The sequence below is a fragment of the Dermacentor albipictus genome, chromosome 8 (genome assembly GCF_038994185.2).
Source record: "Dermacentor albipictus isolate Rhodes 1998 colony chromosome 8, USDA_Dalb.pri_finalv2, whole genome shotgun sequence".
NCBI lineage: Eukaryota > Metazoa > Arthropoda > Arachnida > Ixodida > Ixodidae > Dermacentor > Dermacentor albipictus.
The window spans coordinates 57439535-57455495 of NC_091828.1; the positions used below are offsets into that span (position 1 = coordinate 57439535).

At 47.2% G+C, this 15961-nt stretch overlaps 1 protein-coding gene across 1 annotated transcript in view; it reads left to right on the forward strand.

Annotated features, from left to right (window-relative positions):
- Positions 1-15246, forward strand: part of LOC139048443 (sodium-dependent multivitamin transporter-like) — a 46893-nt gene extending 31647 nt beyond the window's left edge. Inside the window, exons 8-9 of the mRNA XM_070522831.1 lie at positions 14911-15011; positions 15104-15246. Coding sequence (XP_070378932.1) covers positions 14911-15011; positions 15104-15190 — 188 coding nt within the window. The 3' untranslated portion in view covers positions 15191-15246. The remainder of the gene's footprint in view (positions 1-14910; positions 15012-15103) is intronic.
- The last annotated feature ends 715 nt before the right edge of the window (positions 15247-15961 follow it).

The window sequence follows — 15961 nt, forward strand, 5'->3', positions numbered from 1 at the left end:
AGCAAGGCATTCCCCTTCGGGCTATTGTACAGCTTTTTCCCTCGAATTTCTCTTTTCTCATTGTTGTCAGCATCCATGGTCTTTTCCGTCTTAATTTTTTTTTGCATCCTACTCGCTGTCTCCGTTTCTCTCACTTTATTTCTGATTACCTTCTAGTTACCTCTCTATACTTTCAATTACCCTGTACATGATTGCCAAATTGCTTTACCTCATCCTACAATCTGTATCCACGCTTTTTAGGTACAGATACTTGTTCACTTTAGCCTTTAATTTATTTAGATTCACGTTCCCGAGTCTTTCTTCAAAACTAATTTTGATCGGCGCTTCTCTTACCCCCAATGAGGCGCAACGCACGTCCCCTTGCATTGCCTCATTTGCGGCTTTGCCGTGGGCTCTCAAAGCCAACCGGTGTACCCATACAATACAATAATACAATACAATACAATCTTTATTGTGCATAAGGAAAACAAAGTACATATAACAGGCCTACCAAAGCCTCAGAGGGCTTGACTGGCAGTGCCTGACAGTCCGGTCACAGAAAATTGCGCAGGGTTAACAGCGGAGGCAGCTATTAGCGGGTCGGAGCAAAATGTTGAACAGTTATACAAAATGTTACATCAAACATCGACAATTCTAAGTTGATTCTTAATCTCACGTCTTGTGTTTGCTTCTAATACAGGCGCTGGCAATTTATTAAATATGCCTGGAACATAGTATTGCCGCGTTCTCCTTCCGTACTTTGTCGCTGTCTTGGGGATGACGTAGGGTTCCTTCGGTCTTAACGAGTGGACAGGCGTATATCGTGTTTTAAAATCATTATTCCAGAAGTGCTTAATTACAACACTTTCGATAATCAGAGAAGTGAAGTTAGGCAAATTCAACAACCTAAAGACGTCTGTATCTTGCTTTGGACATAAATCGTAAGCCACTGTTGACAGCAGTGAACGTAAAATTGAATTAATTCTTGAGCCCCACCTAAGAATACAATGGCCATACACAGTCAAGCCATAACGTAGCCCACTGTAGACTAAAGCATGCACAATAATTTTTCGAACGGAGATTGGCATAAGACATCGCATATTGTATAATACACAGGAGACCGCGCGCAGCCTTTTACAGATGTGGCATAATTGCGAGATCCATAAAAGATCACAGTGAAAAAGCAACCCAAGATACTTAACAGAAGATGCATTTTGAACAGGTTGACATGTACATCCAAAACAGTCTGATGTGTGCAAGAATAATGATGTCGTAGGCAGGATTCTTTTCATGAGGTTATGGAAACAGACAAGTCGCGTTTTAGAAGGGTTGATGCTTATTAAATTAGCCGCAAACCAGTCCATTGCTTTAGTTGCCTCATTCTGTAAGGAGCTGATTGCATCAGAGTAATTAGTTGCACAGGATACAAGAACAGTGTCATCGGCATATTGATATATATATAATTACCTACTACATTGGACAAATCAGTCACATAAATGTTAAAAAGCAGGGGGCTTAATATTGAGCCGTGAGGGACTCCAGAATGAATACTGGTGAAAACACTTAAAATATTTCCCACCTTTACGTGCTGTCATCTATTCTGCAGAAAGTTAGTTAGTAAATTCAAGAATGACCCACGAAGGCCTAGGAGAGACAATTTCTGCAACAAAATCTCATGACAGACACTGTCAAATGCCTTAGAGGCATCCATAAAGAGGGCACATGCTACCCGGTTACGGTCTAGTGTCACGTTTAAAAGATCAGAGAAAGCTTCTAACAGTGTTTGTGTACCCTTCCCCTGTACAAATCCATAGTGATGTGATGACAAAACACTATGCTTATCTAGAAACTGTGTTACCGTGAGGGCCACATGTTTTTTCTAATATTTGAGCTATACAGGAAATTATCGAAATAGGTCGGTAATTTTGAATACTATAGCGTGCACCTTGCTTGTGAAGCGGAATTACAATTGCGGTTTTCATATCAACTGCAATCACACCACCATCCAAAACAAAGTTTAAAAGGGATAGCAATACATGTTTAATTGCGTCAAAATTTCTCTGAAGTTCACTGACAGAAATTTTGTCGAAGCCAGGTGATTTGTTCGTCTTAATATTGAAGACAATGGACTTTAATTCTTCAAGCGATAGTAAAGGAAGATATGCGGAATCTAGCAAGCTATCTGTTAAAGTAAACGCCGATGGTTGCCGTGTCCTCGATCCCGAGACACTTAGTTGAAAAGAACTGATTAAATAAGTTTGCCACAGTTTCGTCGTCTGCAGAAAAATAAGATGAAAGGCGCTGTTTAGGCGTTGAAATGTTGCCGCCTCTAATGTTATTGATTAGGGACCATGTTTTCTTTATGTCAGATCGAGCTTCTTGAAATTTCTTTCTAAAATAAACGCGCTTCGCAAGTCTGATCATTGCATTCACCTTGTTTCTGGCACATTTATATCTTAAGCGCGTGTCGTTGCAGTTTGACGACCGCTTGGCCTTGTTCCACAACAAATCTTTTTCCTTTATAGCAGCTAGGATTTCGCTGGTCATCCATTTCTGGCTCAGGTTACGTTGCCTGACTTTGACAATGCGAGTTGCCGCCTGCCTAAAAGCATCAAACACAGCTACAATTTCGCGGTACATGTTTTCCGGTGACACAGTGCATAAAAATTATCCCAATCATTTTTCTGGACTAGTTTATAAAAAGCCTTGGGTACATTATACAAATCTGTTTGACAGAGTTAATAGCCTCCGATAACAAAGGATTCACAGTCTGTTTCAGTGAACAGCAGACGAAGTAGTGGTCAGAAAGCTTAACCTGTGCAATGGTAGGATTTACTTCCAGATTATGGGCTCTAACATTTACATGATCAATGCAGGATGAAACAAGACGTTGAGATAGGAATTCTTCGCGAGTTGCTGCATGGATTGTCATTTCAATTCCCCATTTAGATAGTGTATCTAAATAATCAGCAGCTATTCCTACTGTTGCACGTAACGTATCTATGTTAATGTCACCTGTCAGGCAAATACATTCATCAGTTCCTAAACGTGATAACGTGGAGTCGTGCTCAGAAAGCAAGGCCAATGAAAATCGATGATTAGATAAGCGGAGAGTAACAGTTTCGGCATGGTCTAAAGGCAAGTGTAGTTCAGAGACTGACCAAGTGTTTTTTCCGAAGTGTAAAAGTGTTTACACTTGTTGTTTACACTTGTTTTACTAGTGTTTTTTTTACGATATTTGCTTAACTTCCAACCCGGGCAATGTATCCAATTTTATGGACAGAATAGCATTTGCGAACGTCAGCGCTGGCACCGTGACTCCTTTTCCGATTCCACGAACCACGTCATACTTCTTTTGGCCCCAAAGTTCCCCATGTTTCTTTTTTGCTGCATTCCGCTTCCCTTTTAGTTTCAGATTATTTTGGTGGGTGCTTGAGCAAGCCTTTCATTCGTTTTTGTATACTCCGACGCATTTATAATCCCTGAATGTGGGTAAGACTGGCTGTTGAATCGACGCCACGTAGCTACGCGACTCGTCACTAAAGACAACATTCGCGATTTCTTGGCCCTAAATATAAGGCCTATATTTGCCGTTGTGTTGCCACTATATGGCCAGTGTCTGTGAATCCCTTGCATTGTCCGCTAGTAACACTGTGCCATCAGCATACATCAGTGCAGAGACGTTCTGTTGCACCACTTGCCCATCACGCGTTTATCATAAATCAAACAATAATTGATTGTTTTCTAGTTGTCTTTCTATGCCCTTAGCATAAAGCGTGCACAACGATGGAGACAAAGGGAATCATTGCTCCTCTCTTTGGTTAATTTCCAAAACTTCATTAAAATTTCGGCCTTCCCGTACAATTTTGACTCGCTTGCCTCTACATATGTACCTCAGCAGCTCCAAGAAATGGTCACCCATGCCTTCGTGCTTGAGAATATCTCATAGCAATACCTGTCTACGTTGTCGTACGTTCCCTTTTATATACAGAAATACTATACATAAAGCTGACTTCTGGGCTACTGGAATCTCTGTACACTCAGTTAGCACAAAAACGTTCTCTGCTAAGCGTCTGCCTGGTCTGAGACCATTCTGTAGTTCCTCCAGTACACAATTTCTTTCCGTTAATCTTCACAGCTCGTGTTTTATGGCATGCATTGTCATTCTATATAGCACTGACGTTACTGCAACTGCCCTTTACGAGCTCGTCCTATCTTTATCGCCATCGCCTTAGAATAGGAGGTCTATCTTGCTTTATATTATCCAAATGGAACTTCGTTTTAATCACTTGATCAATGACATTTGTCAGCAGTGCCTTGGTCTTTGGACCGAGGTTTCTGATGAGATGTACTATGATTTCATCGGGTCCTGCGGCGGTGTTATTAGGGACACTTCCTTCTCCTTTTTTTCTTGTATATCTTTTCTCTGGCGAATTTTCATCTCTGAGGCTTCTTTGCTGATGCTGGATCTGCTTGGGTCTGAGCTATTCTTTCCTTTTGTGCCGAAGTTAACCCTAACAGTGTCTGTCATGTACCGCAGGGCACTATCTCCTCCGAAGATGTTACTGTCTTCAACCTTTATAGCCGTCTGCCAATATTTATTTGGAGCTCCGAGTGCTCTTACGTGGTTTTTGAATCTTTTTGGTGAGCTTTTGTCTATATGAGAAATGTTGTGCACCTAACGTTCACTTGTGTATTCAATTTTCTCTTTCACGGACTCAGTCGCCACCCTTTTCTTTTCTGAGTAAATTTATTCCACGTAAGAAGCACCTCGTCCTCGCGTAATCCTAACCTTTTGACTTCGCTATGATTCTTAGAGGCCAGCTTACGCTCTTCTGTTGCTTGCATTATTTCTTTGTTCGACCACTTAAGTGGTTACCTCTCTTCAATCCGACAGTTTTTTTTCTTATGTCTTATATCCTCCTGCATAACGTCTACCGATTCCGTATATCCATTTCCAACCGCCTCCATTTTCTTCTCTATGTCTTTTGCAATCTCTGTTATTTGCTTTTCACTCATTTTCAGAAATTCTATCCAATTGCTTCTTGTTTTGCATCACTATCTCTCCAATATTTTTAGGTTAAATGTTTATGATGACAGCCTAGGCTATCTTTTCCGTGTTGACATACCATCGTATGATCCAGTCGTTCGTAAGCCGTTTCTGAGACTAAGGCGTTGTCTATGCATGACTGCCTGTTTCCGCAGTGCTAGGCTACTTGTCCCTGACACGTATTCTCCAGGTCAACTGCTGCAAAGTTCTCATCCTAAACTCTCTGCATTTCTTTATAGGCTGATTATGTTGCCCTCGCGCAGTGATCTACTAGCCTCATCGTTAGCTCAGATGGTAGAGCAATCAACCCAGCGGGGTGCTGGCGATAGATTCAATCGCCGGAGCAGGTCGAACTTTTCTTTAACTGCGAAGTTTTTGTTTCGAGAAACACGTATTGGGTTCCTTTGTAACTTCAAGCTACAGTCGGGTGGATGACAATTGTTATTGAAAATATGACCTTTGTTACTGAGTTTTATTCCTGGTTCCTAAAGCCTTGATTTGTGCAAAAACTGACAGTATTTGTTTTCTACGAGCATGCACTGCAAATCTAGGATAACTAAGCATTCTTTTTCAGTGTACTGATAATGAAGTAGGCTTGAACATATATGACGTCGAACGTGATCATTCTATGCTTTGCGTCTCAAGTGTGTCTCACTTGAGTCGCGTTATAAATCTGTGCCGTGTTAAGCTGGTATTAAGCTGCTGTTAATCTTTTGTTAAAATTCTCTGTTAGGTTGCACCATTTTCTCATAACACCTATGCGCGCCACTGAGGTTGGCTGAAACGTTTGTTCTTTTCAATCAATCAACCAACCAACTAATAAATGTATTTACACATTGCTGTACGTGAAGGCGTGAAAAGAAAGATCTGCCTATGACGCAGCTTGACGGATTCTCAACCCCGCACGTTAGAGCAGCAATTTTCAATAGCCCACCACAGAAGGGACAACAAACAATGACAGTATCCACAGAAATAAGACGCTCTAACTCATATAATACAGGTATAAGAAAAAGAAAACCTGTATGGTGGCATATACAGCGCCGAGACAAAGAGCATAGTTGTGATTAATGTTCAAGATCATACGCGAAAGTTTGCAATATATTACCAGCTATATATTGTTGCAAATTATACGGCATGCACGTGGATTTACTCTCGGGTGAGTCTTCGTCAGTACAGTAATTAAACATCTGCCGTGAAGTTCATAATGAAAACTTTCCCTAAAAAACAACAGTTGGTTGGTTCTTGGATTTCTTTAGCACTCCTAGCAAGTAGGGTCAATGCCCAGCATGTCAAGCATTGCTTTGGCCTCCGCTTCCCCAACGCACAGGCCTCCCCGCTTCCAGCTTTGATCCCCGCGCTACCCATTGGGTGCCCTGCAGATCCTGCGCCGCCTGCTTTACTATAACCTCAGGTGCTCTCCTGAGGTCTCCGTTTGCCTGTAACATGTGCCCTCCTGGAGCAGTGCTTGTAAAAAATGCAGTATATGGTCGCGACGAAAAAAGCGACATGCGACTTATACAACACCAGTCAGAGCCTTGCTGCTTCAGATACAGCGATCACCAATTGGGGCGTCCGTGCCCACTGCCTCACCGCGCGGGCAGCCAGCGGCGGAGCGGGAACAAATTTGATGCCACTCCGCAATGCTGATATGTCTAGGAGACAAACGCATACAAAATGCGCTCAGAAACCTCCGTAGTGCCTAGGCAGAGTCACATATTCCACGAACAAAGCCCCAAGATTCTCTCTCTCACACTCGCCTTACTCGCACCTGCGCAGAAACGTCGAGCGCCGCACGAAACGCCACGCCCCGCTGTACCTACTAGCAATTGTCGAAATGTAACGCAGTCGTTCCTAAATCCCCTGTCCACGCGCCAGCGCCGCTGTCGGGCCAAGCCTCAGCTAGTTAGCACCCTTCACTACAGATGGCGGTAGTCAAAAAAAGTCTGGTCGGTCTGATCGGTGCTTTCAGCGCGCCAGGCAACGGCCAGCGAAGTAGGATACGTGATGGCGGAGACGCTAAGATGGGTAAAATTTTTCCTCCGCTTTAAACGTCACCTTGTTGTGCCATTACCACAAGCCCGGATCCCGAATCTGCAAGATGCAGAATCTATCCTGCGAGCGCCATAATTCTCCCTTCACAAGTCAAGATGCTGCGCCTTCGTGCGGGAGAAGCCTCGGCGGAGCAGCGTGTTTTGACGTGTCCGCGTGTGCCCGACGGCCCGGCGCCGCACCTCCCTTGCCGGGAGGTCACCGCGCGCGCGAACTTTGAACCGAGTGGCCAGCGCGGTCGCTGGTTGGACCCCTCGGACGACCGTCGTGTGCTGACTTTGTATTGGGCCGTTTGAGTGACAATGGGCCTCGGGGATTATAAAAGCAGCGACACGCCGCTCGAAAACAGGATCCGCCGACCCCACCTGGAGAGAGGGTCGCTCCCGACTGGGGTGAGATGTGTCACGCGTTTTCGCCGGACGCCGTCGTGCGAGAACAGTCGCGTTTGTGTGAGCTCTCGGCCCTAGTGCCGATCCGTTTATGTCCTGTATGATAACCTGTATATAATGTATAAAGTCCCTTTTGTTATTCTCATCGACGCCAGGCTCGGAGTCTTCGCTACCAACGCTCTGTCACGAAACGGGTGAAGAGCGCTACGGGACCACAAAGCCGTAATCGTGGTGCAGCGGTGCAAGTTCGTAACACTGGTGGCACCGGTTGGATGTCGTAACACGGATGGCAGCTACGGGATTGACCGGCATCAGCTACCTCGGCGCGGTGAGTGCCTGAAGTTTACCTCAAACACCAGACTTTCTCTGACACAGGTTATAGTAGCTTAGGGAAGGATTTGGTGTTGCATTGTGATAACCTTGTGTGTTTCAAGCCTAGTAAGAGTGTTTTGAAAACCAGGGGATGCTGAGGGGGTAAACAGGGCAGTGTGTGAAATACTTGCATACGTCTTACTAGTAGTGTTATAGTAGCGTACGGCAGGTATATTCAAAAAGGGTAAACAGCAGGAGGACAGTGTGAACGATGGAGAAGTACAAGGTGAAGGAACTTCTCGAAATTTGTGAGGAGTTGGGCATTGAGTTGGGCTCAACCAAAAGAAAGAATGCGATCCTTGAGGTCATGAGGACTGGGGACGTAACGGCTGAGGAAGCCGCTGAGGCCTGGGCGGGTATCAATGAACGTCGGGAAAGGGAGGAGAAGGAACGTTGCGAGCAGGAAAGGAGAGAACAGGAACGTCGCGAAGAGGAAAGGAGAGAACAGCAACGTCGCGAGGAGGAAAGGAGAGAGATTCGTGAGCACGAGCTTAAAATGAAAGAGTTGGAGACCCGAAATAGCTCGCCTGCGCCTAGTCTCACTTCTAACGTTCCAAGAATACGCGATCAACTTCCACCCTTTGTCGTCGGAGAGGATATGGCCAAATACCTCGTGAAATTTGAGCACGTCTGCGAACGGAATAGCATTGAGCGATCCCTTTGGGCACAGAATCTGTTAGCGTTGCTTCCTGGGGAGGCATCAGACGTAATAACTTGCTTATCGAAAGAGGCGTTTGAGAGCTACAGTGATGTGAAGGAAGCGCTACTGCGGAAGTACAAATTGTCGCCCGAAGCTTTCCGGCAGAGGTTCCGGTATGCAAAAAAGGGTAAGGAGTCGAATGTTGACTTCGCGTTTCGTCTAAAAGCCGACTTGGTGGAATGGCTGAAGGGCGAAGAGGTTTACGACGACCGCGACAAAATTGTCGAATGCATCGCGTTGGAGCAGTTCTACCGTTGCATTGATGAGGATGTCCGGCTCTGGCTGCAAGATAGGCTAAAGGAGGTTAAGCTAAACAAGGCAGCAGAGTTAGCGGAAGAGTATTACACCCGCCGCAGCTTGCACAGCAAGGCGGTGCGCGTAGAAAAAGCTGATAGAAGAGATGTGTTTTCCGGGAAGTCCGACGAACGGAAGCAAATCACGCGTCGCGAGTTTCGGAAAGATGAGTCTCTTACCAAAGAAACTGTAAGGGAAGGACAGAATGCATCTCAGAATGCTAACGATGGTCCCAAGCAGCGAAACGATACGACGCGTTCTTTTGAAAAACGGAAGCCGTTAACTTGCTACAATTGCAAAAAGCAAGGGCACATCGCTGCAAGCTGCCCAGAGAGAATTGCTTTTGCAACGATACAGGAAACTCACAAGAACATACGTCTATTGGAGCCCTATGTGCAGGAAATTAAGGTAAACGGCAAGAAGTGCCGAGCACTGCGGGACTCTGCAGCAACTATGGACGTTGTTCACCCGTCTTTCGTCTCCTCGAGTGATTTTACGGGAGAGTGCGTTAGGATACGGCAAGTGGCCGAGAAGGAGAGTGTCTGTTTACCGATCGCAACGGTTAGCATTGAAGGAGAATTTGGGAAACTTAACACCGAAGCCGCTGTGTCAGCCGCCCTCCCGGAGCAATTTTCCTACCTCTTCTCAAATAGCTCGGAGCAGTTGCTGAGGGATCACGGCAAATCATTCTTTGCCGACGTGGCGTACATGGCCCCCACGCGATCCAAAGCGCGCCCGCTGTCGAGGGAACTTGACTTAGCGTCGGTGAGCGAACAGCGGTGCGGCACACGGACCGATCACGGTAACTTGAGTGGCGAGCAGTCACGGGAGAGGCAGAGCTCGGAGGCTGGCCTAGACGAGCGGGTCCTGGAAGTGAGTGGGAGTGACGCGTGCAGTGCTAGCCGCGATATAGACTCGACGCCGCAATTAGGCGACGCGGGCTCCGCACTCGCTCCGGTTTCCGCCAGCCGGCAGGAGCAGGCTGCAGTTGAAAGAAAAAGTCTCATTCGCGAGCAACAGGAAGATTGTTCATTAGCCGATCTGAGGAAGAGCGTCAAACGGGGAGTGGAAAAAAAGGGGGTTTCATTTGGCAAGGAACCTGGCTTATTGTACCGCCGCTACACGGATAAGCAGGGTCGCAAATATAAGCAGCTTCAGATTCCGCGAAAATATCGCCGGGAAAAATGAATGACCTCATTTGCTTCCTCAGAAGTATGTTTTCGGTCCAAAGCGATTTCAAGGGGACCATTCTATTTGTAATTATTATTGCTGATTATTAATTGTTTCTATTTTGTTGTGTTGTTGATTTGAAAACTGATTGTTTGAGCCTTGTGTGCTAGATCGTACACCTGCCTCTTGTTGCAGCGGGAGCAAAAGGGGATAGCGATTAATTAGGTTGATTTGAATTATGGCTTTGTCTGGTGTTTGACGGGAGACAGAGGGCACTTGTTCGTGTTGGGTGTTGCCTTTTGCCGGTCGATTTTGCAAGCTGCAGAACGACCAAGCGGGACCAGTGGCGAGAAGCAAGGTCTTAGGAACGACCCGAGCGGAGCTGGTCAAGGTGCCTTGGCGACGACGTGGTGAGCAGAGCTCCTGTCCTGGCGAGTCGGACCTGGGCACGTGAGGTTACCTGGCGTCCCGACACTGGACGTGAACTTGGACGAGCCTGACGAACGTGCGCGCCTGGCATCCGAGCCACGTGGAGGCAGCTCGTCTTCCCGGCGCCTTATCTGAGGGCGGGGATGCTGTTGTGCCATTACCACAAGCCCGGATCCCGAATCTGCAAGATGCAGAATCTATCCTGCGAGCGCCATAATTCTCCCTTCACAAGTCAAGATGCTGCGCCTTCGTGCGGGAGAAGCCTCGGCGGAGCAGCGTGTTTTGACGTGTCCGCGTGTGCCCGACGGCCCGGCGCCGCACCTCCCTTGCCGGGAGGTCACCGCGCGCGCGAACTTTGAACCGAGTGGCCAGCGCGGTCGCTGGTTGGACCCCTCGGACGACCGTCGTGTGCTGACTTTGTATTGGGCCGTTTGAGTGACAATGGGCCTCGGGGATTATAAAAGCAGCGACACGCCGCTCGAAAACAGGATCCGCCGACCCCACCTGGAGAGAGGGTCGCTCCCGACTGGGGTGAGATGTGTCACGCGTTTTCGCCGGACGCCGTCGTGCGAGAACAGTCGCGTTTGTGTGAGCTCTCGGCCCCAGTGCCGATCCGTTTATGTCCTGTATGATAACCTGTATATAATGTATAAAGTCCCTTTTGTTATTCTCATCGACGCCAGGCTCGGAGTCTTCGCTACCAACGCTCTGTCACGAAACGGGTGAAGAGCGCTACGGGACCACAAAGCCGTAATCGTGGTGCAGCGGTGCAAGTTCGTAACACTGGTGGCACCGGTTGGATGTCGTAACAACCTGCAGCAGCGCGGCGATCACTTGTTGCCGCAGCGCTAGTGGACAAGTGCGCGGAGAGCGAGCGCTTATTTGTTTGCCGAAGGCTCAAGCGCAACACACTCGCTTCAGCGAACCCGAACACCATGCTGCTGGTCAGCTAAGCTAGCGCGCAATGCACCCTATTCCAGTTGCTGCGGCATGCGATAGGACATCTGCAATTCCCGCGCCAACCACAAAAGACTGCAGATCGTCAAATTTTCCCCAATTTAGCGTAACTGCGCCACGCGTTAGCCTTGGCCACCCCAATGCGTTCTTCTTCGAGCACTGGCAGAACGCATCCAGGCCGTACTGTCGAACGTAGACAACCAGATATAGACAACCGGCTGAACTCGGAGAATACTTCGCGTTAAAAGAACTTCGCGGGCACGCAACAACCTTGTCACAGCGCACTGCAAGACCTGTTCACTGATACACCTGGACGGAATACAAGCAAGGAAAGCAGAGCGCACAAGCGCTTGTTCTCTATATTCTTCACTGTACGTCATTTCCGCCGGGTGACGTCACGTCCGCCGCGTCGTTTCTTTTTCAGTTTTGGTATGAAAAACTTCGATTTTTGCGAGCTCTTCGTGACGGATTGAGCTGCGATTCAAGTGTAAGGTTTTGCACAGAGGCTAATGTATGTCTAAGTTATCTGAAACTAGGCTTTTCACGCGGTCGAGAACTTCGTTGCTGTTGGCCTTCAAAGGCTGATATGGGGTAACTCCCCTTCATCCACGCGCTAACGCTGCTTTCTTAAGTAGCGACAACCTTTGATGTGCGCCGCCTTTTCCCCTCACACCAAATGCGGTTCCGGCATTTCCAGTTTCAATATTTACGGAAGCGGCGTTTCCGCTCCCTGGAGTTGAACTGCGGAAATTTCCGCTTTGACTGCCGATGGTGAGACGCCCGCGCGTGCTTAGCAGACGGGGCTAATCCGAGTAGCTCGCTCTAGCCCATGGTGTAAGATCATGCACCATGCTCTAGCCACTCCACCAAGCGTCATCCGTGTGCATCTGCGCGCTTGCAGTGCGTACGCTGCGCCCTCACGCTTTGCATGTCGTCTCTTTTCGCTGACAATGCGGGGAGAGCCATGGGCCGGGGCTGCATTATCGGCTGCTGTATGTGTTCCGGGTGTCGGAAATCGCCCGCCCCGGCGCCTCTCGGCGATAACGACCTGGAATGTGTCACCTGTCCGGAGCAAGTCGAGGAGATTCCCGCGACATTACATTCCACTGTGCGTTGTGTCTCGTGGCACAACCCGTCGCAGGTTGACACGAAGCAGCGAACACGACCAGATCGCCGATTACAATAGGCAGTGGTTCTTGGAAGGAATCGCATTAACAGTTTAAACCGCAGCTGGTGCAAATAAAGCCTCTCCATCGACGCGAAAGTAAGCAGCACTAAAACACATAGCGTCACTTCCACTCGGAACAGGAAGCTGAATTACTCAAGTTCCGCTTGACGCCGGAAGCTAAGGGGCTGAGTGGGAGAGGAACGTGGAGGAGGAGGGTAGGTTGGTGGTACTGAACCTGGTGGGCGGAATGTGTATGGAGGGGCTTTAATATGGGGGTGAGCCAAGTACAATCTGGGGCTGGGCAAACTCAAATTTTTGGGGTTGGCAGACGGAAATTTGAGAAACAAAAGCAAACCCTAGCAGACAAGCCAAAGAATGCCACTCATTAGGAGAAAACTGTGAATTTGTGTAGCTTTTTTCGGTATTACATGAGAGCAGGATGATCAGTAATACAAGAAAAACAACACACCACAAAATGTTAAGGTGAATGAAAATACATTCACAGGTAAGACAAGCATGCGCAAGTGTCCAATAAAGACATCAATAAAGTCTAGCCTAGCACAAGAAATACCGCCAGACTGGGCTAAACACCCACACGCGCAGACGTAAGTATATCTGAACCGTCCGAATGCCTCCTCCCGCGTTGCTTGGGTTCGCGCGCAACCTTGACAGATAAGAAGTCCCTAGACAGATAAGAAGGAATGATGAGGGGTTATATGGGTGTGATCGCGGTTGATAATGGTTAGACGTTGATGGATGAGGTGCTAAATAGCGATCAGGGTTCATGATTGTCAGAGTGGTTTTGATAAGGTTGATCAGGACTGATAAGCATTGATGTAGGTCGGATCAACTCTGATAAGGTTGATGAGAACCGTTCAATATTAACCAGGATTGGATCATGTCCGATAAGTTTTACTAGGATAGGTTGGTAAGGTATGTAATTAGGCGTCGCTTTTATTCCGTTAAGGTTGGTAACGAGCAATAGGCCTTGATAATGTTAGGGTGAAGTTCGGTAACGTTCATAACAATCGACAGGGGTTGATAGGGGTCGGATCATGTCGGATAAGTTTGATAAGGACAGACAATAATTGATAGGGGTTTGAGCAACTGCGGTAGGGCTGATAACAACAGATAATGGCTTATAAGGGTTGAATCGAGTTGGGTAAAGTTGATAACGAGCGATACCCGCTGGATTGAGACCGATATAACGTTGGTGACGACTGGTGAGGGTTGATAAGGGTTTATGCAGGTAAGATCAACAGCCAAAACAGAATTCAAGGCCAATAAAGCATACGTTTATTGAACCGTCTACTGCTTCGTCAATCGCCGTAAAACGAAGAGCAACGCGCACAATGCCTACACATACTTCGACAACTCTACCGGATTTTCTGCATATTTTCCGCCGCGACAACAATCACCACTCGATGGCGCCATGGCAGCTCACGCTGTTTTCATGCATCTGCTCACCTTTGATGCTCTGTATGGGCGCTTGCGAGCGATACCGTGAGAGCGCTAACAACGTACTTTCGCCACATAAGCACTCACCGTCGCATCAGGCATGTTTAGGACGCCTGGTAGCTTGAGGGTGCTGTTTACGCTGCGCAGCAGGACAGGGCTCGCGTTCTTGGTATAGGCGTCGTTGTTCCACTGTTGAAACAAAACAATAATTAATGAAAGACTGTGCGCATTGTTGTCTTGTGTTTGGAAATATGCAATAAAGCAGAAACCGATTTAACAATACACATTTCGCAGTCGTGTTTTGATGAATTCCATTGCAAGATGGATCCAATAGTGTTTGTCTATGTATAAGAAGCAGATTAGTGACATTATCAGTGTTATGTGTGTCGCCTTAAATTCCTCTTTTTTGCCAGTAATATAAGTGCTTGTGCACGGTGGTGTGCCTCACTTGCCATGTTTATTACCGGGCGTCGAACACCTTAAAGCCACCTTTTGCAACGCTTCATTGTGAAGTTTCTTTTCCTTCATTTCTTATCGGAAACAAATTTCAATGTGGAAACCTAGCTATGATGACGGTTAGGCTGGTTGGTGTTTTACGTCGTCGTTGATGTTTAACTGAAATAACTGAAAGCATAACTGAAATTGTTGATAAAAGACAGAACTGCTTTCCCTGCTTCATTTGGGATTCCCATTTCTGCATTGTTTAAGTAAAACATTAACGTAGATGTAAGCATAGGCGCTATTGTTTCAGGGTAGGGAAGAGTGAATTACTATTACATGATTTATAAATTAAAGTTGTAATAGCCAGCGATTATCAACATGCTGCAGGATCCGCTTGTAGCGTTTGTAGAAACATTGGGAGAATTCACGGGGTACTAATGCTTTATTATTCTAGGAGAAATGTGGAATAAAAAGGAGCAGCCGGAGTTATGCAGTGATTTGCTTGTCAAAATATGGCGGAAACGAACGCACCTCCGTAACGGATCGCAACTCGAGGTAACTATTCCTGCTGCGTGTACTGCTCCAAGAAATGAACTATATTTTGGCCAGACAATTCAAGTTCCCTCACAACGGTTCTGTTTTTTCAGGAAAGGAGGACATCGAAGATCGATGAGCACAATTCTAATCCAGAAGCTCTGGACCTCCTGACGGTTAAAGCAGAGAGCCATGTATAGGTAAAATTATTTATGTTAAAGAAGCTCTTTGAAAGACAAATAAAAATAAAAGTGTTAATTCGTCCATACAAAAGCTTCCCATGAGAACCCGGCGCTTACTTAAAAATGAGTGCGTGAGTGAGTGAGTGAGTGAGTGAGTGAGTGAGTGAGTGAGTGAGTGAGTGAGTGAGTGAGTGAGTGAGTGAGTGAGTGAGTGAGTGAGTGAGTGAGTGAGTGAGTGAGTGAGTGAGTGAACTTTAATTCGGCCCAGAGGAGACGCAGGGGCGACCCCGCGCCACCCGGCTAGTCCCACGTAGGGACCGCCAAGCCGAACTTGACGGCCCTATTGCGGGCACTCTGGACGGCCAGGGTTTGGTCGTTGAGTTCCCGGCTGCCCCAAAGCGCAGCCTACCTATCCTCGGTGAAGGTTGATCCGATCGATTGACACTCCCACAGCACAAGGTCCAATGTTTCCGTTAGTCCACAGGCAGGGTATTCTGAACGGGGATATTTTTCAGGGTATATAGCATGAAGAACCACAAGGTGACGATACGCACGGTCTTGTAAAAGTCGATGGGTAACCGCCCGCGCCCTGCATAAGGCACGGTGCGGGAAGCTGAATGCCCGTCTTCAATGCCCGCGATCATCTTACTCAACGTGAGCAAGGGTTCCCCGCGGAGTTGGGCGACTGTGGAGGCGGCACGGTCAGTGAGAAATAGGAAATATTATTTTTAAAGACAGACTCCGCGACCTTTTTTGAGGGTGAAAACAAGGAATGAGGCCCTACATTTC